The following is a 25,272-nucleotide window of genomic DNA, read 5'->3' on the forward strand; positions in this document are numbered from 1 at the left end:
TTGTTACTTGATTGAGTCTTTTCCAAAGGTGAAGCTTAATTCGATGATCTGAGAAGAATCATGACATTGGCTGCTTTTCATAAGGATGCAAACACAGCAAGATGCTATTACAGTTGTTTTGAATTGGTTATACATTTGCATCTGGAGAAATGATTTAGAACAAGCAATGAAAATGCCCTCCCCTTTCATGGTTTATGTTAGGATATTGATTATAATTTGCTTTAAAACATAGTTTAAAGAATCAACTCTGAAAAGAGGAAGAAAGAGAAAGATATAGAGACAAAGTCAGTTTACATGAGATTTCCTAAGTTACAATTATAAATGTGCTAAATAAATTTTGAATACTTAACCACATGAAACTAAAATTAATGCAAGAACTGAAGATAATTAAGAAACCTCTTCTAATTCTTTGTCCTGGAGAATTATAGCTTCTTCTCAGATCTGTTTGTTAAATTTTTCTTCTTTTTAGAATATACTTCACTTTCCAAAACACCCTTAAAAATGCTTGTCTTAATTTATTGTTGCCCAGGATCAGGATAAATGAATGGCCTGAGGGATAGATTAGAGCAATCAACTCACCAAAAATGACAGCTAATTCAGTCTCTGGCATAAAATAGCTGGAGGTGGCTATAAGAAAGGCCAAATAGTAGATGATGAAGAGGAGGAGGAAGGAGATGACTGCTTTCATGGCTCCCACGTGGGCTTCTGAGCTGGAATCTCTGTGCCCTGAGGCATTGAGCTGCATCTGCCTGGTGTGTCTCCACAGGGAGAGGATCAAGAGGAGAAATGAGATCAAGGACACAAAAAAGGGAAATAGTGTTACCAGGTTGAGATATATCTTGGTAGAGGCATATGTGGTTTTCTTTATTCTGCATTTCAAAGTTAAGTTTCTTCTCCACTTTGCCTTCACACAGTGTCTGAAATCATCATTCAAATTCTTAGTGACTGGAAGACTAATAAACACAGAGAAGGCCAAGCACCCCAGTAGAGTCTTGAGAACCACCCTGTCAATTCTCCACTTCATCCAGAGGAAAAGGGGGTGGAAAAAGTTTGCTATCTTGAAGAAATAGAAAATGCTGAGGCAGGTGGCAAACCAGACACTTAAGTGGTTGGTTAGGGTCCAGAAGAAGTCAATGATTCTCATTTGTTTACCAGTGGCATAGACATCTGGATACAGCACCAATATAGAACAGTCTAATAATATTATATACAATAGACAAATTCTGGATATAGCCAGACTTGTGAGGATTAAATCAATGGAGGCAATCTTCCTATTCTTAACCCAGTTCATGAAGTTTATCAAGGCGATGAAAGCATTCCCCAAGATCCCCACTGAAAACTCTCCAACTGCTATGAGCAACAAAATTCTCTCCAGCATGCTTAGATAGAGAAATACCCAGTTACTTTCTAGTGGACCTGAAGCAGTTTGGTATCTACACCTGGTTCTTGGATTTTGCTGTAATCGTTACCTCTTTTATTGTGGTCTTGCCTTGAAGACTGGAACAAGAAATGAAGACTGTAGCTATCTTCATTAAATCCTAATTAGTGCTGATGAACGCTGTGTGTGGCCATCTTTAGCCTAGATGCTGTATGTCCATTTACCTTCTCAGAAGCTATTGTTTTCTACATATAGTTAATTTAGGCTGAGCTAGTGTTTGCTAAGATGCAAATTGAGCCAATACCCTTTCATAGTCCTGCACTGTCTTTCTGAGGCTAAGTTATATGAATTTTGGTTTCATTAATCCTTGATGCATACTAGTGCTCTCAAGAGGGTTGCCAGATTTAGCAAATAAAAATAGAGGATTCCCATGGAGATTTGAGTTTTAGGTAATAAATGATGAGAAATTTTTTGGTGTATATGCCAAGTTGCATAAGATCAGAACTTTCAGGAAGTCCTGAAGTTAAATAAAATTTGTGCATATTATATTTTATCTGGCAAACCTAAACCTCGAGACTTTGAAAATTAGAAAATTGTCAAAAACTTAGATTTGTGGAAGTATCTCTGCCTTGTTGAATGAGCATGCTGATTATTAATAAAGAATCCCAAATTTGGGCACACAATGAGAATTATACATTTTCAGAAAATATAAAAGATGAACACTAAATATAGATTATTTGGACCTTCCAAATTTTAAGTTTATTTTCTTGGTTGTTCAGGTGAACAATTATATGGTACAGTGTCTTAAAATAATAATGTGTCATCTTAATTGGTTAAGTGGCATTTATTGGTCAGAATTTATGATGCTAGATATAATAAGGTAAAGGAGTCATGATAAACATGACTATTGATTGTATTTCGTTTTCCTTTTCATTTAAAATGATTTCAAGGTAACGTTAGCAGGTGTTGGATATGTCCATTACCTTGATTGTGGTGGTGGTGTTATGGTATTAGCATATGTCCAAATTCATCACATTGTATACACTAAAGATATGCGGTTTTTCAGTTGTACCTCAATAAAACTCTTAAAAAAATAAAGTGTGTTCAAAGGCCCTTGAGAAAGATGAGCATAAAATTCTGCATTTTATTTTCCTCTCTACTCTCTCCATATCAAATTGCTTCTAAGTTTCCAGACCTTTTTCCTTTCTAGCACAAGAATGAATATTAAATAAACCACTTCTCTATAGACTAACTCCTGTTTTAAAATAGTTTCTTTAATTTAGATTTACTGAAAAATTATAAATCTTCTGTGGAATAATTTTTGGGTATTTACACCTTCCTGGAGTTGTATGACTTCTCTCTTCTTTCCTTAAAGGAGAAAACTTCATTCCTTAAATGCCATCTTGATTTGGGGGTAAATTGCAGATAATGTAGCCATGTTCATAGGTGAATGCTTTCTTTTATCTTGTGCCTGTCCCAGGCACATAATTTCTACTCCATAGTTATCTCGGTAAATAAGTGCTTTATTTAGTCAAATAATTTTTTAAATTACTCAAATAATTTTTTTCTTTTTCATTAATTTTATTGACGTAACTATACATAACAGTGTCAACCAAATAATTTTCAGAAAATTTCAATATTTTATTTTGTTTTTGCACATAAGTATAGATTTTGTGCATGCCAGTTTCATACAGCATGAAAGTTAGGTTATGGTACAGTTAAGAGGAAAAAGAGAAAAAAAAAATTCCACAGGTGAGCATTTTGTCACATGCTTTCAAACCCCAATCACTGAGTCATTGGAGAAACTTGAAAACAGAGAGACAGAAAACAAAACATGGAAGAAGAAACTTCAGACTAATGAGATAAAACTTTCCCAGAAGCACTAATCTTATAAAACATTTATTTTATCTAAACCTACAGAAAAATATAATGTTCAAACCAGCATAGACTTCAAAGGTTTGTTCTAGAATATATTAATATATTGCAACAAAAAACATGAATCTTCTTTTTTATTAATATATATTTTTATTTGTTCTAATTAGTCATACATGACAGTATAATGCATTTTGACACATCATACATATATGGACTATAACTTCTCATTTGTCTGGTTGCAAATGAATTACACAGGTTGTGTAATCATATATGTATATAAGATAATAAAGTCTAATTCATTCTACTATCACAATTACCCCTGATATTTTTATTTATTTATTTTTATGTAGTGCTAAGGATCGAACCCAGGGCCTCATGCGTATGAAGCAAGTGCTCTACCACTAAGCCACAACCCCAAACCCTACTCCCATAAATCTTCTTGTCTTGTACAATAAAAAGCAATATAAGTGACTAACATATTACAAATACAATCAATAAAATGTATATACTATTAACGGCTATAATTAAGAGTATTTTACAAAGTGAATTTTACACAATGGTAAGCAAAGTGATTAAAGTTTAGCTAATTCGTATTTTTAGCTATAATACAAGGAAATGGAGTAGACCAGGATTAGACAGAAAATGGTGGGAGTAAGCACAAAAATGCACAGCCAGATCAGAACAGACCTGACTTCTCAAACATCCTAATGAGGAAGGACTTCATCCTCACAGCAAAACCACGGTTTATTAGTAATCTCATTTTCCTACTTTTTTTTTTGTAACTTGCCCTATATGTGTCATGGACAGATATTGGAGAGAGAGAGAGAGAGAGAGAGAGAGAGAGAGAGAGAGAATGTATATGTATATTCCATGCTATATGTTAAATTTTTTACATTTTTTTCCTTAAGTCAAGAGTGAAACTCCTCGCTCATCTTTTTTTTTTTTTTAAAGGAACTTGAACAGAATAACATGACTGATATTAGTTATGCTCATTCTTTTATCCAGATTGTAAAGAGTACTTAGGAAACGGCTTTTGCATAGATTCTCTTCCTAAACAGGTGTTGTCTGAGAAGCAGATTCTTTGTGAAGAAACTTGATTTTAAGGGCAATGAATAGCAAGTGCTAGAATAAAGTCAACCAGAAATTACTGACACAGAGATGACCTAAAGCATCACTCAGGAAACTAAACCATAGACCAGGCAGGGGAGTTTTGAATTACTAGTTAATCAGTCAAATGGAAGTGGTGCAGCAGAGATGTGAATGGAGCACAATTAAGGGCCAGACTGAAAATGTATGACAGAAGAAAGGGGAAACTGAAAAGTGTAGCCCAGATGCAGTTTATCATAGGCCAAAGTAAAATCTTAGAGAAGTTAACAAGGCAACACAGACCTAACATTTGTCTTCAGAGGATAAGAAGAGATGCATGAGCCCTGACATTCTTAGAGGAAAGGGAATACAAAGATGAGAAAGTCTGAACTATACACAGCAAAGGATTTATTCATTAGGTCCTGGAGTGCCTAAAGATATGCATCCAAAATAAATGGCATAACTGGAAAAACAATAAGAATAGGCCCATTTTTTGTTTGTTTCTTTGTTGATTTTTGACACAGGGTCTCACTTGGTTGCCCAGGCTGTCTTCAAACTCCTGGGCTCAAATGATCCTCCTCAGCTTCCCAAGAAAAAAATTGTATTTATTTTAAATCAGAAAAGAAGGTTTGCTTTTTTTATTGAGAAAATAAGATTTGCTTTTAAAGTCTATTTATAAATCCAATATTTCACATCATGCAGGCTATTTTTCTACATGTCAGCATCCTGACAGATGGCTGCCTCAGTTTATTATTTCCAAAAATTAAAATAACTGAGTGTCCTGATGGATAGAGAATTGCTACAGCCTCTCCAACCATTATAGCTAACATTTGTTCTGTTATAAGATAGCTAAAGGTCACTAAAAGAGAAAACACACAGTAAATAAAAAAGAAGAAGAAGAATGAAGTTATAATTATCATGGCTTTCACATGAGCCTGTGTGTTGGGGTCTCTACAACTTTTAGAATTCATTTTCATTTGGTTAATATGTCTTCTTAGGGATATTATTAAAAGAAAAAATGAGATCAGTGAAAAAATGAATGGTACCAGAGCAAACAGGTTAAATAAAGTTATTGGCTCAAAGTATTGAATTTTACTCATTTCAGTGATGTTTCCTGTATCTTTTATAAGGTAATGAAGCTTATAACCATAAGTCACTATTGGGAATACTATAATGCCAACCGCAAAGGAGATGGTGAAGCATCCCAGCAGGACCCAGTGAACCATTCTATCAGTTTTCCACCTCAGCCAGAGAAAAAATGGGTGGGAGAAATTGGCTATCTTGAGGCAATAGAAGACATTCAGACAGGTTGTAAACCACATACTTAAGTAGTTAAAGAATGTCCAGAGGCTGTTAACAACTATGTGTATTTTCTGATTTTCATACACATCTAGGTATAGTGTTACCAAAATACCATGTAGTACTATAATTGCAATCAAACACATTCTTGAGATAGCTAAATTGGACAGGACATAGTCAACTGATGAGATCTTTCTCTTTTTAATCCAGTCAATCCAGTTGACTAGTCCAATGTATCCATTGCCTAACATTCCTATTATGAATTCTGCAGTGATCACAATTGTAAAGATATCTTTGGTACTGAACATGTTTGTAGAGAGAATATTCTAATCTCCAATATCACTGCAAATGGTTTAGTTTACAGATGATGAGTTAAAACATGATTAATACATTCTTTAAAGCATGACATAATGTTTTCATCTGTCGTTATTTTGACATTGATCCCCTTCCTGGAGCACCAAGATCTCACCTGAGATAGGATCATTTTTACATTCATAAAGACTAAACCAACAGTTTGATCTGAACAAATGTCTTGTCTTTTTTCTTTCTTTCTTTTTTAGACTGTAAAGATTATAATTATTACCTTTAGTGAGTGATAACTGAAGCATTCGGTTGAAAGTGCTCTCATGCAAATTCAGATAATTTATTTCATGAATTTGCAATAGGCTTCTTGAAGTAGGTTCTTTTAACTTGGATCTGTGAAGTTGAATTTTGAATTAGGAGTCATTAAAAACACAAAACCCATAAGTGTTAACTAAAAATAAAAATGTGTAAATGAAGCTTCATTTTAATCATCATAGTTAAAATTAGCCACAAGTCATGTCTACTCTGGAAACAGGATTTTGTTTTAGAAAATATTAGTACAATTAGATCATACAGAAATAATAGTCAGAGGATAATAAATTTTGTCTTCATTAGATGATCAATTAGGGAAGGTTATGATACAAGTCTCATTATAAATGACAAATTGTTACTAGCCAGACAGGCACCTGGCAATAGTTACTAAGAATTTTTTCTGTGCAGTTGTTTATTAGAAGTAAAACTGCCTGACAAAGATTTGTTGTCTATAGTTTTATTTAATGTTAGAAGTGCTCACAAAGATGGATCACAACTTAAAACATTCTCTTTTGGATATTAAGCATTGTCCTTTAAAATTAAGGAAATTTACATTTTATTCTAGTTCCAATACATTTCTTTTGATAAGACTTACCATCTCATAGCATTACAGTCATGTCTCTAGATAGGGCAATCACATAAAAATATATATTTTTAAAATGAAGTAGTATTTCCAGGGAGTAGGACTAAACCTACCATTAAATTAGATTGATTCTCCTTTTTGGGAAACATGACTTATCCCACAAAATGTTTGAATGTGGGTAATACAAATCATAATAATCCAGGGTGCTTGGAAGATCAGGATTGTGAGATTGTCCTTTAGTTTTGTTTGTTTGTTTTTCAGGGGTGGAATGGGGATTGGGAATGGAGCTACATCCCCAGCCCTTTTTATTTGGGACAGGATCTGGCTGAGTTGCTTAGAGCCTGGCTAAATTGCTGAGGCTGGCTTTGAACTTGCAATCCTTCTGCTTCAGCCTTCTGATTAGCTGGGATTACAGGCATGTGCCACTGCACCCATCCTGTCTTTCAGTTTGAAGTGGGCAGGTTTTCACCAGCTGACTTTATAAGAAGGATTGATGAGTTCTAAAATCTTCCTCACAGCCTGTTTGACTGAAATTCTTCTACTTACTGAGTTTAAGGCCTTTGCCAGCACATGGCAGAAAGAAGTAGAATCTTTTTTTTTTTTTTTTTTTAGTCAGTGACAGGACACGTTATTGTGCGATTTATGTTCATTTTCCTGCGAAGACAAAGAAAATGTGATTCAATGACAGCATCAGATTCAAAATGAAATGAGAAAAAAAATGCAAAGGAAGACAAAAAGAAGCTTTAGAATAATGTTAGATGTTAACAATTTCCAATGGCATGTAAGAAGAAATGAATGAAAACACTTAGGAGGTGGGAGAAAGTCTTTGGTTGATCTCTCTTTTTTTTTTCCTCTTGAATTAAAGATATTCTCTAGGGCTCTCTAGGGAACAGAGGACTTTTTTCCTTTCTAGAAACCATCCAGGAACCTTAACACCTTCAGAAAGGCTTCCCTCAGTTCATTTCCCATTTCCAGGAGAAATGAATGGTGTGATGGGAAATATCAGTATGATTGCATCAGCACTGACTCTCCCCTGAGGAATCAGAGAGCCAGAGGTTATTACCAGAGACCCGCACGACGCACAGTGAGGTGGAGTGTTGAGATGATTGCTACCTTCATAGCCCTCGTGTGCACCGTTTGCTGGGGTCTCTGGACCCTGTGGCATGAAGTGTCATTTGCTTGGTGTGTCTAAATAGGGAGAAGAGTACCAAGAAAAATGAAGTCAGGCAAAGAATACATGGAATTATAGCACACAGGTCCACAGAACTCTGTAAGGATTCTGTGTTTGGGATCAGGGTCTTTGATAGCTTCAGGACTGTGGCATGCTTGGTGATTAGGAAGTTTCTGTAAAAAGACACAGAATGCCTGGCTGCTAGGAAGTTTCTGTGCAAAGACACAGAATGCCTGACTGCTGGGAAACATCTGTGCAAAGACACAGGATGCCTGGCTGCTGTAGCAATGTCCTTCATGAGGAGGCTGTCTGTTAGAGTCTTATCAGCCTGGACCTTGATCTCAGGCACACAACTCCTTGGAATACAGGGACTCAGTAGTTAGAAAACCACAATGTTTCACTGACCCTAAAGCTGTTCACATAACAGTAACTTTATACAATGGACTTTCTTGAGAGCTGCACAAAGCTCCTAACACTGCATATTGCAACTTATTCTGTAACTGAGGAATAAGCTGCATAATGTTGCTAAGTCCGTAACCTGCCTAATAATACAATGAACAATATGTACTAATGATGCCAATGATCTAAAGTCACTTTTGATATAAATAAAGTTTGGCAGCTTGGCCTCTCTGCCATTCTGCCATCTTTCCTGCCTCTGCATCTTGCCTCTCTGTCTCATTTTTATTTTCCTTACAGAAATCTGTTTCAAAGCATTTAGGATTTTACTCACTTTGAATTCACAAATTATGTTTTTTTCAAGATTGACCTTGATGAAGTGACACCCTATGTCATCATGAGAAAGAATGCCTGAATCCCAAGGATGACACAGTTGATTTTAGCTTGATCCAGAGGAAAAATGGGTGAGATGTATAGGCCACCTTGAGTCAATAGAAGCTGCTGGGACCAAAAGTAAACGAGGCACTTTTAATTATCCAGGAGGCTCGCTAGCTTATCTCTGACCTCCGTGTCTGGAGACAGCAGCATAACAAAACCATTCAGAGGCATTAAACATAAGAAGCATATTCTAGAGAAGGCCAAGCTGATTGAGAAGATGTCATCCCAGGAGATAGCTCTCTTGAGCCAACCAATGCAGTTCAGTAGGATGGTGAATCCATTTCCTCAAATCCCTTTAGACAGTTCACCAGCAATCAGTCATAAATATTGTCTCTATTGCACTTGATATGTCAGCAGAGAGTTCTGATTTGGAATTCACTGATGATAAATTGTATATGGCTGCTGCTCATGTCATGCTGCAGTTGGCTTTATTTGTCCCTGTTGTCAGCTGTGTTTCAGGTCAAGTAGATAGCCAGCTCTGCTGTGGGCTAGGACTGCCTGAAGAGTTTCCTGTCTGAGGCCAGTAACTTCCTATTTAAATAGTGGTGATTGCAAGGCTCTAAGATGCAAATGAGAATGGATCTGATTTCTTGGATTTGCACAGTCTTTCTCATTTTAAGATCTTTACATCTTGTTTCTTGTTTTTAAATTATAGTTCTTTGTTTTTTTTTTCTAATTGACAGAAAGAATTGTATATATTTATTATATATATTTATTGCAACATGAAGTTTTGAATTCTATATACATTTTGGAAGGATGAACTCGTTTATCATGAATTACTTCACATAGTTATTGCTTTTGTGGTGAGAATACTTAGCATCCACTCTTAACATTTTCAAGGTTATGATATATTATCATTAGCTGAACTTATGTTGTCTGATAGGTGTCTTGAATTATTCGTATGATCGAACTGTAATTTTGTATTAATTGACCAAGTACTCCCTGATCAACTTCCTCTACTTCGTAACCACTCTTCTGTTCTTTACTTTATGAGATAAATCTTCTTATATTTCACATTAAGTAAGATCATGCAATATTTGTCTTTCTGTGCCTAACTTAATGAACTTAACATCAACATTCTCCTGTATTCCCTTCTCTTTATGAATTAATACTATTCACTTTGTATATATACCACATCTTGGGTATAGCACATAATGATGCTATAAACATGGGTGTGCAGGTCTATTTTCAACATAGTGATTCCATTTCTTTTGGATATATCCCAGCTGTATGGAAAGTTGAGCAATATTTATTTTTCCTATCCATGAACACAGGATAGCTTTCCACTTATTTGTGTCTTCTTTAGTTTCCTCCATTAATGTTTTACTGTTTTCAGTGTAAGGATCTTTCACCTCCCTGTATTTATTCTTACATATTTTGTGTTGTACTATAAATGACATTTTTTGATATTGCTGAATTATGTGATAATTCTATTTTTTATTTTTTTGGTATATTTACTGGCCACTTCTATGTCTTCTTTTGAAAACTGTTTACTCAGGTCTTTTGCCCATTTTTTTTAGTTTGATTATTTGTTTTCATGCTACTGAGTTTCTTATGTGTAGGGTATTAATTCCTTATCAGATGGATAGTTTGCACGTACTTTCTCCCAATATGTAGTTTGTCTCTTCATCTTGTTCATTGTTTCCTTTGCTGAACAGATGTTTTTAATTTGATGAAATTCCTTTCATCTACTTTTGCTTTCATTGCCTATATTGTCAAGGTCATATAAAAAATATCATTGTCTGGACCAATGTTGTGGGGCTTCCCCTCTGTTTTTTTCTAGTGATTTCATAGTTTTAGTCTTACATTAAAGCTTAATTCATTGTGAGTTCATTTTTGTATATGGTATGAGATAGAACCTAATTTCATTCTTCTGCATTAGGATATCCAGTTTTCCCAGCACCACTAATTGGTGAGACTGTCACTTCCCTTTTGTGTGTTCTTGGTTCCCTTCCACTTATTTGCGTCTTACTCTGTTTCTTCCATGTTTTATAGTTTTCATGTAAAGATATTTCACTTCCCTGGGTTTTTTCTTACATATTTTATGTAGTATTATAAATGGGATTTTTATATCTTTTTTTAACAGCTTATTCTTTGTGTATAGAAATCTTATTGATTTTTGTGTTAATTTTGTATCCTACAACTTCATTGAATTTGTTTATTGGTTATAACAGTTCTGGGTAAAACTTTTAGGGCTTTCTAAATGTAAGATCATATAATCTGCAAACAGTGACAATTTAACTTTTTTCTTCAATCTACATGCCATTTATTTCATTCTTTTATCTAATTGCTCTGGCTAGGACTTCCAGCACTATGTTAAATAGAAGGGGTGAGAACAAGCATTCTTGGCTTATTCTAGATCTTAGAGGAAAAGCTTTCAGCTTTTTCCATGGAGTGCAAAATTGGTTGTGGTTTTGTGATTTATGGTACATTACTTTTGTGCTTAGTTTATTGAGAGTTTTCACTATGGAGGGATGTCAAATGTTGTCAATACTTTTCTTGCATCTATTGAAATGGTCATAAGGTCCTTATCCTTTATTCTGTTAATGTGAAATATCCCATTTATAGGTTTGCATATGTTGAGTTATCCTTATGTCCCTGGAATTAATCCCACTTTATCATCATTAATAATCTTTTGTATTGTTGAATTTTGTTTGTATTTCGTTACGAATTTTTGGCATCTATATCCATTGGAGTTATTGTACTATAATTTATTCTTCAAGATTCTGATTGGAAAATAGAGCTAAAATTTAATTTAACAGTTTCAGTATCATTACCATTGCTAATAACTTGCACTGTCCCCCAAAAGTGTGGTCTACTTTGCCCAAATATAGACTTTGAAGCTTAAAAAGTGATTATGAATTTATAGTTTAAAAAGTTAACATTAATACTTCTGCCATCAAAGTAACCCATTGGCTTCATTAATTAGAAAATGCAGATACAGCAATAGTAGTTTTTCATTTTCTTGAAAAGACACCATTATTTGATGTGTGGTAGTTATTTATATTTGCATTAAATTTATTATGGTTCATTAAAATATGAGTATAATCTTTAGAAGCTTTTATGAGAATGGATACTCATTTCAAAAGCAAGACACATCTGATTAGATTTTTACTATTTGCATACTTTTTGTTTTTTATGATTAAGGCACACAGCATCTTAATCCTTAAAAAAAAACACCCAAATACAGCAAGATTATCTTGCATTGACTTCAATATTTCGCCAACTTAACATATAATTTGGAAACTTTCAGCTCTTATTATAATAGGAGACAATCTCTATCAGAGTGAAAGGACATTCAACAAATGCCCAGAATCATTTTGCATATTTATTTTGAGAATGTTGGTAGTAACCTAAACTATATATACAAATTGGAGACAAAGAACCCCACCCATCAGGTGGGGTGAGGACTCAAGTATCTTTTCATGAATTTATGAGGTATTAAAATTCTCTTTTGTCAACTGTTTATATTCTGCTCATTTAAATCCTTTTTGTGGATTTCTAGGAGGTCTTTATACCTTTTTATGAATTAATAGGATGTTGATATATAGGCATGGAGGGAAATCAATTTTACTGTGGTAAAAATTTACAGTAATTTCTCAGTTTTTCATTTGTCTTTAGATTTTTCTTTTTCTTTTTAAATTAAGCAGAAGTTTACAAATTTTAAAAAGATATGTTTGCCAGTGATTTTCCTATGACTTTTGAATTTGGAATTATAACTTTTCCATTGAAATTTTCATGTCTCTCTGTATGTATGTTTTTGTGTGTCTTAATGTCTTAGTTTTCTTTTGCTATCATAAATGCCTGATGCTGTGGATAGATTTTAGAGAAAAAGGTTTATTTAGCTCAATGTCTTGGAGACTGAAAGTTCAAGATTAAATTGTCTATTTATTTGGCCTCTGGAGAAAGTTTCATGGCAGATGAAATTTCAATGGCAGGAGTACATGTAGAAGAAATCTCATAGTGAGGTAGGAAGCCAAAGAACAGGGATGGGGGTCAGGTTTGTTCTTTTATAATAACTTAGTCCTGTTGGAACTAATTGGAACCCCACAAACACTACCTTAATTTTTTCCTAAGGGCCATGACCTCAATAAGCTAATCACTTCCCATCAGATCCCACTTTTTTAAAGATTCCATCAACTTAATGGTAGCACACTAACAACCAACAACCAAGTCTTCAAGTCATGAACCACTGGGGAACAAGAAGAATAAATGAGAGGAAGAGAGAGTTCCAAAAATTCTGACTTAACAATTCACCTTCTCCCTTGCTTTTAAGGTGCCAACATTGCTTAAATAATTTGCCTTTTATATTTGTAGACCAAGTACTAGTAATATGACTGGTTATAATTACATAAGAGAACTTAAGAGCATTGAAGGTTTTAAATTTTTAACTGATGAATATCATAAATTTTCTATCATCACCCTGAAAAATCCTCTTATACCATTAGTCAGACCTCATGGTTTATTGTGTATACAATAGAGTTACTACATGAGATGTATTCACAGATATACTAAGTCTCACAAATAAAATTTGGGGCAATAAGTGGGAAAGAATAGGATCTCAGAACGAAGACAAATAAAAAAAATAATAAAACTTAGAAAGAGTGTATCTGTGTGGACTTGGATAGATAAAGGTAGGAATCCAGAACTCTCATTCTAGTGGAAGTAATCTTTCTTCCATTGTTGGGAAGGATTACTCTCACTTTACTCCAATATTGAACAGTAGTCTTTCCTAGGAATGTTGCTGTGCAAAGGGATGCCTATCTTTCTTGAGATGCACATCAATCACCATTAATCAACTCTAAACCTGTAATCAACGTTATATTTTAGTATGCCTTCAGGTAATATGGGGAGGGAGACCACAATTTGGAGAATGATCACAATTTCTCACCAAAGATGAAAACACTTTACTCCAAAAGTGGACTAGACACTTGAACAATACATAAGAAAATGAATTTTATAGTTTTTAGATCAAGAAGAAAATATATCACTGGCTTCTGGGCGATGTAATTACCCCATCACAGACATAGGATTGAAAGTGTTAGTTCAGGTAACCAGTTTACTTGTTTGGTTGACCAAAGCTTGAAAAAAGTTGTTACTTACATTAAATGAGATTTTAATGCCAAAACTGATAGAATGTACAAGAAAGAATTCTAAAGATGTAGGAAGATAGATACATTAGTTGAATTTATTTTATGTTGCCTTTATCCTTACCCCATTATTATATCACTTGAGAGAGCATGAAGGACACTCTTTTTACTTAAGCACTGAGAAATAAATTATTGAGTGAATTACCAGTATTCTTGAAAAACTCTGCAATGCTATCTCAATAGAAAGTGTTATGGTGATAGATACTTGATATGGCTTTCCTAATTTCATTGGAATGATGGGATCCTGAAGAGTCAGATCTTAACAGAAGCAAGATGGGCACAAATACTATACTTAACAGCAAGAACTTAGTCGTGATCAGAATACTTTGATCCTCAGTTATATTCAATAGTATCTAATTGATCATAATGTTTACAGAATGAAAGAGATGGGAAGCTGACCAAAATCCTACTAGTCTTTACAGCAGTAGCCATTCTACACTGGCACCAGAAAGCTGGCTTGAATTGCCAAAAACAGACATGGATTTCACTTGGTTTTCAATCATAAGTCACTGTACAAATTCAATGCTGTTTAACTGCAGATGAGGCCAGATTCTCCAGAGGAAAGGCCTTTAGCTCTCCCACAAGTATATGCCATCTATCTGTCTATCTTCCTCTAACACATCCTCTGCTGCATTTATTGGGATGACTGCAAAATACTCAGAGCTTTGATTGAGTAGTGGACATGATTTCTAAGTTGACATTTATTCATGAGGACCCCAAACAACACTATAGTTAACTGATAAAAATAGATAATTATATCTGTGGGTATGAAATTATACTGGGACCTAGAACTCATGCGCTGGTCTGTGGTTATTTTTACATTACTTAAATGTGTAATTGAAACAGGCATACCTAAAAACCAAGGAAAGGAGAGATCCAAGATGGTGGAACAGAGGAGATTGTGTTCCTGGCTGCTCCATGGCGTGAAACTAAGAAAGCAGACAGGCAGCTTCTTCACAAGATGGGTGAAAAAAATAAAAAAAGAGAGGGGGTGTACTTTACTGGAACCTAAAACGAGGCAGTCAAAGCAGATTGGGGACATAGGGGGTTGTATAGAATAAAATAAGAAAAAAATCCCCAGCTGCATGGCTGCTTCCACAGTTGGGCTGGGAGCTTCAGCCAGAGCAGTCCCTCCATGAGTGTAGTAGAGGGATAAAGAAATCCAAGAAACCCACATTTTTTGGGAGGCCAGAGGTGTGACTGGGTACAGAGCCATTTAGAGACCAAGGGCATTGCCCAACAGACCTGAAGAACTCCCTGCATAATATCCAAGTGTGGGGAAAGAACCCTCCATCACTCCAGGTGACGTGTAGAGGACAAAGGAAGGAACAATTTTGCAGCTGTGGCACAGTGGCTGGCAACTGAGGAAGGCTATTTCTGGCAAACCCAAGTTTGGCTTGAAATACAGGCCCAATAAACACACAATGCACAACATAGAGTGTGCTTAACTGACCAGAAGAAAATCAAATGTGGAGAGAGGTTTACATAGGGGACAACTGGTCACGGAAACCCACCTGGCTCTACCCCTCCCCCTTCAATCTGATTGCTTGTAGGACCAGCTGGGAGAGATGCTTCTGGCTGGGAACTTGGAAGGGCTGCTGGGAGATATTGTTTAGAGACTGAACCTGAGATCAGGAAAAGTGGGGTCTGTAGGTGAACAAAAGGGACTGAGAATTGGCTCCCTTACCATAAGAATGGTACCCAGGGAAGCCCTGGGGTAAAGTCTTCCAGGGTAGACCAGCAAATGTCCCTGGAGGTGCACTGATATCAAATCTCCAGACCAATTAGTATTTAGGGAAGAGCCTGGAGCAACCTAATCCTAAACTCTGCCTCCAGGAATTCTGCCTATGGGATTACCTCTCTCACTCTAGTATCCAGAGGGTGGAGCATCACTCTCCAGAAGACCCCACCTAAAACTGCTGAGAAGAGAAGCTGAGACTATTTTGAACTCCAACAGAAATAATTCTTTAACTTTTTATCAAGATTTTTAAAATTCTTTTTCACTGCTTAATTGTGACCTTAATGGTACATGGACATTTATTCAGTTTCCTATTTTTCTTCTTCTTCTCATCTCTAGCATCTTTGAAGCCAGTTATTTCACATGGATTAGTTTTTTGTGAACTAAGTTGTTATTTACATTAAATGAGATTTTAATGCCAAAACTGATAGAATGTACAAGAAAGAATTCTAAAGATGTAGGAAGATAGGTACATTAGTTGAATTTATTTTATGTTGCCTTAGTATATTTTATTTTATGTTGCCTTAGTATATTTTATTTTATTATTTATTTTATGTTTGATTAGTACATTTTAAGTTTTTAAATATTCTTTTGTTTTTATTTTTTATTTAAATATTTGCTTTATATATTTTCTCCTACATGTTTCCCTTGATTCTCTCTTCTGCTAATAGCAAATCTCTATTGTTCTTTCTCACTCTTCCTTTAATCTTTTATTTCTCTTTTCTCTCTCCTGTTTTGTAATTTTTTCATCCTATATCACTTCTGTTCTCTCCATGTCCACCATTTGAAAATGTAAACCCTCCTGCAAACTTGCTATTTTTATTATAGGCATAACTGATCATATCATTTATGTTTGCATTGGTTGTTGTTATTTGTCTCCCTCTAAACAGTGAGATACTGGAAACCTTCAGGGACATGATAAGTCCACAAAGCAGAAACTCTACTGCCTCATATTCATACAGTTAGATGGGTAGACACACAAACAACATGAAAAAGCAAAGAAACAAATTCCCCCAAGCAAACCAAGATACTCCAATAACAGAATCCATCAATACCACAGTGGAAGAAATGTCAAAGAAGGAGTTTAGAATGTACACAGTAAAACTGATCTTTGAAGTAAAGGATGCTACAGATACATACAGCAAAAGATTACTTCAAAAAAGAGATGGAAGTTCTGAAAACAAAACAAAAACACAAAAATCCTCAAAATAAAGAAAACAATAAACCAAATTAAAAATTCAATATAAAACCAAAAGACTAGACCACTTGAAAGACAGAACCTCAGGCAATCAAGACAAAATATATAATCTTGAAAATAGAGTTGGCTATGGAGAGAAGATGTTTAGAAACTATGAACAGAACTTCTAAGAATTATGAGATAATATGAAAAAAATCAAATTTAAGATTTATCGGAATTGATGAAGGCACAGATTAATCAAAGGAATTCACATTTTTTTCAATGAAATAATATCAGAAATTTCCCAGTTCTAAAGAATGAAGTGGAAAATCAACTATAAGAGACTTACAGGACCCCAAATATGCAAAATTACAACAGACCCACATCAAGTCACATTATAATGAAAATGCCTAGCATACAGAATAAGGATAAAAATTTAAAGGCTGCAAGAGGATAATATCAGATTACATATGAGGGGAAACCAACTCAGATCTCAGCTGATTTCTCGACCCAGACCTTCAAAGCTAGAGGGTCCTGGAATAACATATACCAAGCTCTGAAAGAAAATGGATGCCAACCAAGGATCCCATATCCATCATAAGCTTCAGACTTGCAGATTAAATAAAAATCTTCCATGATAAACAAAAGCTAAAAGAATTTGCAACCACAAAGGCTGCACTTCAGAATATTTTCAACAAAATATTCCATAAAGATGAAATGAAAAAAAAAATGTGAAAACCAGTGAAGGTCTTCTACACAAAAGGAATAGTTATTCAAAGGAGAAACTAATTCAAATTAAAAACTAGAAATGAACCAAAATGACCAGGAACACAAATCATATCTCAATAATAACCTTGAACATTAATGGCATAAACTCATCAATCAAAAGACATGGACTGGCAGATGATTGAAAAACGATAGCCAACAATATGCTGTCTGTAAGAGACTCACTTCATAGGCAAAGATATCAACAGACTAAAAACAAAAGGATTGGAAAAACACATCACCCACATGAATCAAACCAAGTTGTATAAGCTATATAATTGTGATTATACAATTATAATATTACCTTAATACATTTTTAGCATTTGTAAAGTTGTTTTGTTGGCTCCCTTTCCACTGCTATTAATTTTTTCTTGATTAGACTTGTTAGATTTTTATCAGCTTTTAGCTGTATTATTTCTTCTCTATATCACATATTTCTGCTCCTATTCTTATTTTTTCTTTCTATACCTAATTTGAAAATAATTTGATTGTTAATTTAGCTTCTTTCTGATATAAGTACTTTAAGTTATAAGTGTTCATCTGAGTACTATTTTGTTTCAGAGATTCTGATATTTTAATCTTTTATTATCACTTAGCTCAAAGCACTTATTATTTACTTTTCTTGTGCTTTCTTCTTTGATCTATGAGATATTAATAAGTGTGCTGTTTAATTTTGAAGTAGTTGAGACATGGGGGTGGGGTTCTAAATATCTTAAGGTGATTGATTTCTAATGTAATAAATCACACAGGAAACACAGTCTGCATGATTTCAAATTTTCTCAAAGCTTATTTTATGATAGAATATAGTCTATCTTTATTAACATTTTACTTGTCATTTTTGTGTGTAGTTCTCTATAAATAACAAGTAGGTCAAGGTGGCTGATAATGTTAAGCCTTCTATATCATTACTCCTTCCAGCAAAGTGAGGAAGCTTAAAATCTCTATGATTGTGGATTTGAAATTTTAGTTTTATTAATTTTTACTTCATGTAGTTTAAAATTTTGTTTTTAGGTACATAGACATTTAGGGTTGTTATACTTTCTTAAAGAAGTTACCCTGTTATGGTTATAAAATGTTCCTTTTTATCTCTGAAAATACTTTTTCTTTAAATTTATTTATATTAATAGCTCTTCTTAGATTTCTCATGCTTATTTCTCCCTTCTTTTGCTTTTTACCTATTGTTATATTGATATTTAAAGTGTTACATATGTATAGAGCATATAGTTATTTTTATATAGTTTGTTTTTACACATGTTGAGCATTTATATTTTTAAATTACAATATCTAGTTCATTTATATTTAAATTAATAATTGCTATTGTTGGAAAAAAACAAAGAACACCTGACATGAACGTTAGTGGAAAATTGGATAAATGATAGGTTTGATGATATAATATTTTAGAAAATGGGTTGAATGTGGGACGGGTTCCTCTTCCCCTATCAGACTGTCAAGCTCAGAGAGAAGATTGTTAGAATGCTTTTGTTGCAATTATTCATTCACTCATTTATCATAAAGAACACAGCAACAGGTTTATTTTATTGTTTATTAACACTTTTTATTTTGCAAATAAAAATAATATATACATATATGCAAATATATACATATACACACACACACACACATATATATATATATATGGGTATTTTTTATATGTTCATTTGCCATTTGATTATTGTCTTCAATGAAATACCTGTTTATGTGTTTTGTTAATTTTTAACTGCATTATTTGCTGACTGTTGAGTTTTCCAGTCTTTTTGTATTGTGTAAGCAAGTATGTGTTTTGCAAATGTTTTCTCATAGTTAAAAAAAACAAAAAAACAAAAAAAACAAAGTCAGGCACAGAAGGACATATGCCACACATTCTGACTTACATGTGGATACTAATGTTGATCTTATCGGAGGAGAGAGCAGAAAGTGGTGACCAGAGCTTCAGAAGATATGGGATAAAGGGGAGGGTTAACAGGTACAGAAGTACAGTGGTATAGGAAAAATGACTTCTAATGTTCTATAGCAACATAGAATAACTATGGTTGACAATACTTGATAGTGTTTCAAAATGGGAAGATTCTGAATATTCCCAATGAAAAGAATTGGTAAATATTTGAAAACAAAATATTTGAGGTGGTTGATATACTAATTGACCTGATCTGATTATGCATTGTATACATGTACTAACACACTGAAGCTCATAAAAATATGTACTTGCTATTTTCCAAGAAAAATTGTATGTAAATAATTAGTTTATATTCATTAAAAAATTAAAATTAAAATTAAAATACCCCCCAAAAGAAAAATCCCATGTTGGTTCTTATAATCATGGAGTGAGAGTTAATATAGTTAAAGTTCCATGAAGAACACTTCCCACAGAGAGAGCAAAGCTAAATTTTGTATTTGGCAGAATTGCCAACATTTGTTTCATTATTGAAGACTTGAAATATGCAGGAATGGTGAAATTTTATGATATGTCCATTAATAATATATTAATTAAATATCTATAAATTCTAGATAAAATTAATTTATTAGATATTTCTCTCAAGAATGAGTGATGCAATTATGAAATATCTTTTCTAAGTTTATGGGGATGATAACATGTTTTTTCCCCTTTGGACCTCTATAACTATGGTTAATTATTTAGATAAATTTTCTAACATTAATTTATTTTTGTATTCATAATGTAAATTCTACTTGGTCTTAGGGTACTATTATAAGAAAACTCTGTTATTTTTGCTTGTCAATGTTTATAACTTTATTTTGATATTCCCAAAATTAAAAAAAAAAAAACAAGATTAGGTTGTAGTTTTTCTTTCTTTCTTTCTTTCTTTTTTTTTTAAACTCACTCTGGGCAGGTTCTGATACCAACGGAACATTTCAGAAAAAAATTTAGTTTTTCTTTTGTTACATGGTTAATGTTAGTCATCACTTCAGTGCTGTGACCTATATACCTGACTCGAACAACTGAGAGAAGGAAAACGTTTTTTTCAGACTCACAGTTTCAGAGCTTCAGTTCATCACTGGTTGATTCTATTGAATTGGGCCAGAGGTGAGGAAGCACATCATGGTGAAAAAGGTGTGGTGAAGGAAAGCTTCTTAAGTCATGGCAGCCAGGAAGGAGAGACAGAGAGAGAGAGAGAGAGAGAGAGAGAGAGAAAGAGAGAGAGAGAGAGAGGAATTTAATCCCCCCAAGGGCACTTCCTTAGTGACATACTTCCTCCAATCATGATATACCTGCCTAAAGTTATCACCCAGTAATCCATTCAAATTGTTAATGCATCAAATGGATTAATGAAGTGTTGTGATTACAGGTCTCATCATTGCCTAAAAGCCTCACATCTGCACCTACCTGAATTGGGGACCATGCTTCCAAAACATGAGCTTTTAGGGGGGCATTTCCAGATTCAAACCATAACACTTGAACAGCTTAAATAATGTTAGAATCATCTGTTCTTTTAAAGTGCTGGTAATTTTCCCCCCAGAGCTTGGAGTTTTCATTTTTTTGGTTGTAATTCCTTAACAAAATTCTCATATTCTTTTAAGAAAATCAGGATGTTTATGTTTAATATTTCTCCTAAAGTTTGATTAAAGCTATGACACATTGACCAATTTATTCCACAGAAGTTTAAAATTTTATTTTCAAAGAATTAGCTTGCATACTTGCACTTTGTCTCTTCCCACTATTTTTCTTGATTACACTATTTGCTAACTAGTATTAATTTTTTCATCTCAAAAGAGTATGCTAACTCACACATTTCAGCATTTAATTTTACCTCCATTCATTTTTCTTCTTATTATTAGAGTTTTATAGTTATACATACAGTAGTTGGTTTCATCCTGACACACTTCACTCATTTGTGCACAGAATTTGATTTCAGTTCATGATACCCCTCTTATCCTTCCTATTCTCCCTCCCCTGCCCTGTTCTTCTTCTACTCTAAGAGATGTCCTTTCATTCATTCATTTATATTTATTTGATTTCTTCTTTTTACTTATACATAAAAGTGAATTCCCTGTGATATATTTATATTTGTGCATAACATGATTTTTAAAGAATTCATTCTGCATTGCCTTTTCCATCCCTCCCCTCTGTCTCTGGATCTCCTTCTTCTAGATTACTGATCTCTAGTCATTCTTTCTGCTTTCTTATGATATATTTTGTTTTTCTTTGTTTGATTTTCTGAGTTGGGTATTTTTTGGTATTTGCAATTAAATATGAGTTGTCCTTCGAGTGGTTTTAGATATAATCTGTGGCCTAAGACTGTTAGACTTAGAAAGTCCCACTTTTTAAATTGTTCCTTGGTTGGGATCTGGAAACTTAGATTTCTGGAGAGCTTCTTCCTTTCCCTGAAGAGAGTGGCTCATTGTTCTTAAAACCCTGTGTATAAACAATGTGGATTTTGCTCAACACCTGGGTTTCTTCTTGGGAACCTGGAGTTTTAGTACATGCAAGATACCACATACACATATGCACACACATTATTGTTTAAACAGCAAACTTATTCTAAGTACCTCTTTCATTCTATCATACTCTTATAATTTTTGTCAATTGTATTATTATTACATTCTCTTGGCCCTTAAAATATAATTAATTTGTTTTAGTGTTAGTTTTATAATCAGATATTTTCAAGTGTTAATGCTAGTTCTTCCACTATAAATTGTTAATCATCTCTTGTTGAGATATAGCTCAGAATAATTTCCTTCAAAAAAGTTTTGAGTTCTTGCATTTCTTAAAAGATTGTATGTGTGTGTGTGTGTGTGTGTGTGTGTGTGAGAGAGAGAGAGAGAGAGAGAGAGAGAGAGAGAGAGAGAAAGAGAGAGAGAGAGAGAGGAATTTAATCCCCCCAAGGGCANAGAGAGAGAGAGAACTTTGTGATGACAGTTTGGAGAAACAAAATTCTTGGGTTATGCTTTATTTTCTTGAACTTGTAAAAAAAATCTTAAAGTAGAATAATAATAAGCCATGCTTTTTACAATATATGTTTCTATAAAAAAATCTGAGTTTAGCCATATTTTTAATCCTTTATAAGATGACTCAACTTTTTATTCTGGCTTACCAATCAAAAATTGTTTAATTCATATGTCTAAATTTGGCTACTCAGGATCTGTTAAAACTGGTAATGTGTGTGGTATTTTAAAACATATTCTGTTCAAGTTTTTATTAATTTAGGAATTATCTATTAAAGTATACATTTACATATGTATAATTTTCAATCATTTTTATTTTCTGCTTTTGCAATTCCATCTATCCATATCTTGTACCACTTTGGCCTATTTTTGACATCCAATGTTTTTACCTGCATCTTTTGAACTTTTTTTTTCTTAATTTTGCTTCATTTCATTTGCTTGTTCTATTTAAAGCCTGTGCATGTTATTTGCTGTGTTTCCCATTGTATTTATGGACTCATTGAACAATAATTTTTTGTTTCTGAGATGTTTGTTTCTTTCCTTCCTGAGTTTTATTAGTTTAGGATGACTAATGGCTTTCTGATATTTCTTCATAGAGAGTATTGCTTTATTATTTAAAAAAAGATCCACAGTAAATTTTGGTCATGATTTTCATCTACTCTGTGCTGGTATTTTTCTTGTATTTGACCGTTGTTAATTTTATAACTTTTATATTAATTTTCCTTCTTTTAATATTTATTTTTACTTATATGTTATGCCAGTGCAGTAATTGAATGGGTTGGTTGCACGCTGTTGGAATAGCTATTTGCATGTTTTCTGTGTCCTTTTCATCATCTAGAGGCTCCCTTTTCCTCTGTTTCTTCAGGCACAGGCTGAGTCCTACTAATAGAATTGATTTAAATGATGTTTTGTATATCCTCACCTTCTCCATTACGCTTAACCAAACCAGGATTAGTAGAGTTTTGCTCATGAGCGCTACTTACATATTTCTTGCAGCTGGTGTTGCAAATAAGGATTACAGGTTTTGCATTTCATCATGCATTCCTCACACTCAGGATTCATATTTTGGCTGTTGCTTTCTGAGATTGCAGGCTTCTTATCAATCTCTGTGCTGCTTCTTTTCCTTTTTTTGTATTTGCTTTTTCACAAATTTTGTTCAATTGTAACTGCTTTTGGCAGCTCCCACATTTTATCTATTTATTTTATTTATTCACAGTGCTCGGGATTGAACACCAGGACTTGTGCATGCTAGGCAAGCACTCTAACACTGAGTCAAATCCCCAGCCCTATAGTACATTTACTTTAGAATCAATATATTATACATGCTTTCTGGTTTCATCCATAATTTTCTTTTCCTCTCTGACTTTCCCTGCTTTCTAGGATAAGAGGAAAAATAGTGATTTTTACTGTTACTGTAAATTGTACATATATTTACTTAGCCTAAGAAACAAGGCAGAGGCAAGGGCTATTTTAGAACGTGGAAAAACAGTGATTTAAAATCCATTTTAGGGAGTCACGTGTCAGCCAAAGATGGCTGCCTCTGGGTGAGCGGGAGTAAAAGTTATAGCTTAAGTCCAGGCCTGTTAAAGGAAGAACTGGAGAGGCATGGGCTGTTGGGAGGAGAGCAACAGGGTCAAGATTGAAAACTATAAATCACATGATAGTATCAAGGAAAATTTAATTTTTGATATCATAAACAGAAAAATTGAACAACTACCAGAAGCAAAAAGGAATCTACTTGAACATGAATCCACATATATTGGACTTAAGGCTGCTGTCTGTGTCTAATAGCAAACAGTGTTTTTCCACACGTTGTGCTTGTAACACAGGCCCCAATAGCTGCTGGCTTACCGATGGCAGTGCTCCCATTTTTGACAGCAAATGCATCTTTCAAAGGTTTTGTAAGTTTACCTTTGAGTACCAGTGATTTGAATTGGGAAACCTGTACCATGACACGGGTTGGACTTGTTGGCTTTGTTTTAGGAGGTCTGTACCCTGTTTTCTTGGCTATTCTTGTAAATAGTGGCCTAGAAGCCAGGTATCAGTCAGCCCTGTTACCAGAGAAAGGAAATACCTTAACTTACTGGATTAAAATTTCTTAAGCCTATCTTCAGAAAGATGTTAATTCCCATTTTTCTTCAGATTGTTTGTAGCATACCTTGGGTCTAGACAATAGAAAGTAATTGTAAAGGCTCTTCTGTTATCTGAACCTGGCTTCGAAATTCACTGATTTTAAGCAAATGTGTATACAAAAATACAATTGTAAAGATTAAAAAAAAATTTAGAAAGCACATGTGAATGCAATTTTATTTTAGCAATGAGAAATTTTCATTAACATGTCACTAAAAAGAAATATGAGAGGAAGTAAATCTAAAAGAAAATTTTAAAAGGCAGACATTGAATTGTAATGCTATTGGTAAAAAGCAGTCAGAGATTTCTGGTTAGGATAGTAGAATTTCTTAGGGTGGTTTTGCTTTGTATCGGAGAGTATCCTCACTATGTAGAAAAAGCCCTCAAGTCTTAGTCTCTTAATTTAAGGGACAGGAAACAGATTTATCTGTGCTGTGGAGAAGAAAAAGGAAAGGTTAGAAAGTGATGTTTTGGAACTAACAAGCCTAAAAGACATGTAATTGTTCAATCTGAACTGAGTAATGAGAATACCTGCTTTGAATTTTCTTACCTATATATTTTGTAGACAGTGT

General features: G+C 34.0%; 2 protein-coding genes and 2 pseudogenes across 2 annotated transcripts; 1 reads left to right on the forward strand and 3 right to left on the reverse strand.

Moving 5' to 3' along the window:
• Positions 1-448: 448 nt before the first annotated feature.
• Positions 449-1,378, reverse strand: LOC107145138 (taste receptor type 2 member 7-like). Its single transcript, XM_015488948.1, has one exon. The coding sequence runs from the start codon at positions 1,376-1,378 to the stop codon at positions 449-451; it is 930 nt and encodes a 309-aa protein (XP_015344434.1).
• Positions 1,379-5,028: 3,650 nt separating this feature from the next.
• Tas2r8 (taste 2 receptor member 8) lies at positions 5,029-5,946 on the reverse strand. Its single transcript, XM_015489637.1, has one exon. The coding sequence runs from the start codon at positions 5,944-5,946 to the stop codon at positions 5,029-5,031; it is 918 nt and encodes a 305-aa protein (XP_015345123.1).
• Positions 5,947-7,745: 1,799 nt separating this feature from the next.
• LOC107145139 lies at positions 7,746-23,501 on the reverse strand (annotated as a pseudogene).
• Positions 23,502-24,175: 674 nt separating this feature from the next.
• LOC107145140 lies at positions 24,176-24,800 on the forward strand (annotated as a pseudogene).
• The last annotated feature ends 472 nt before the right edge of the window (positions 24,801-25,272 follow it).

This window comes from Marmota marmota, unplaced genomic scaffold (assembly GCF_001458135.2).
Source record: "Marmota marmota marmota unplaced genomic scaffold, marMar, whole genome shotgun sequence".
Lineage (NCBI taxonomy): Eukaryota > Metazoa > Chordata > Mammalia > Rodentia > Sciuridae > Marmota > Marmota marmota.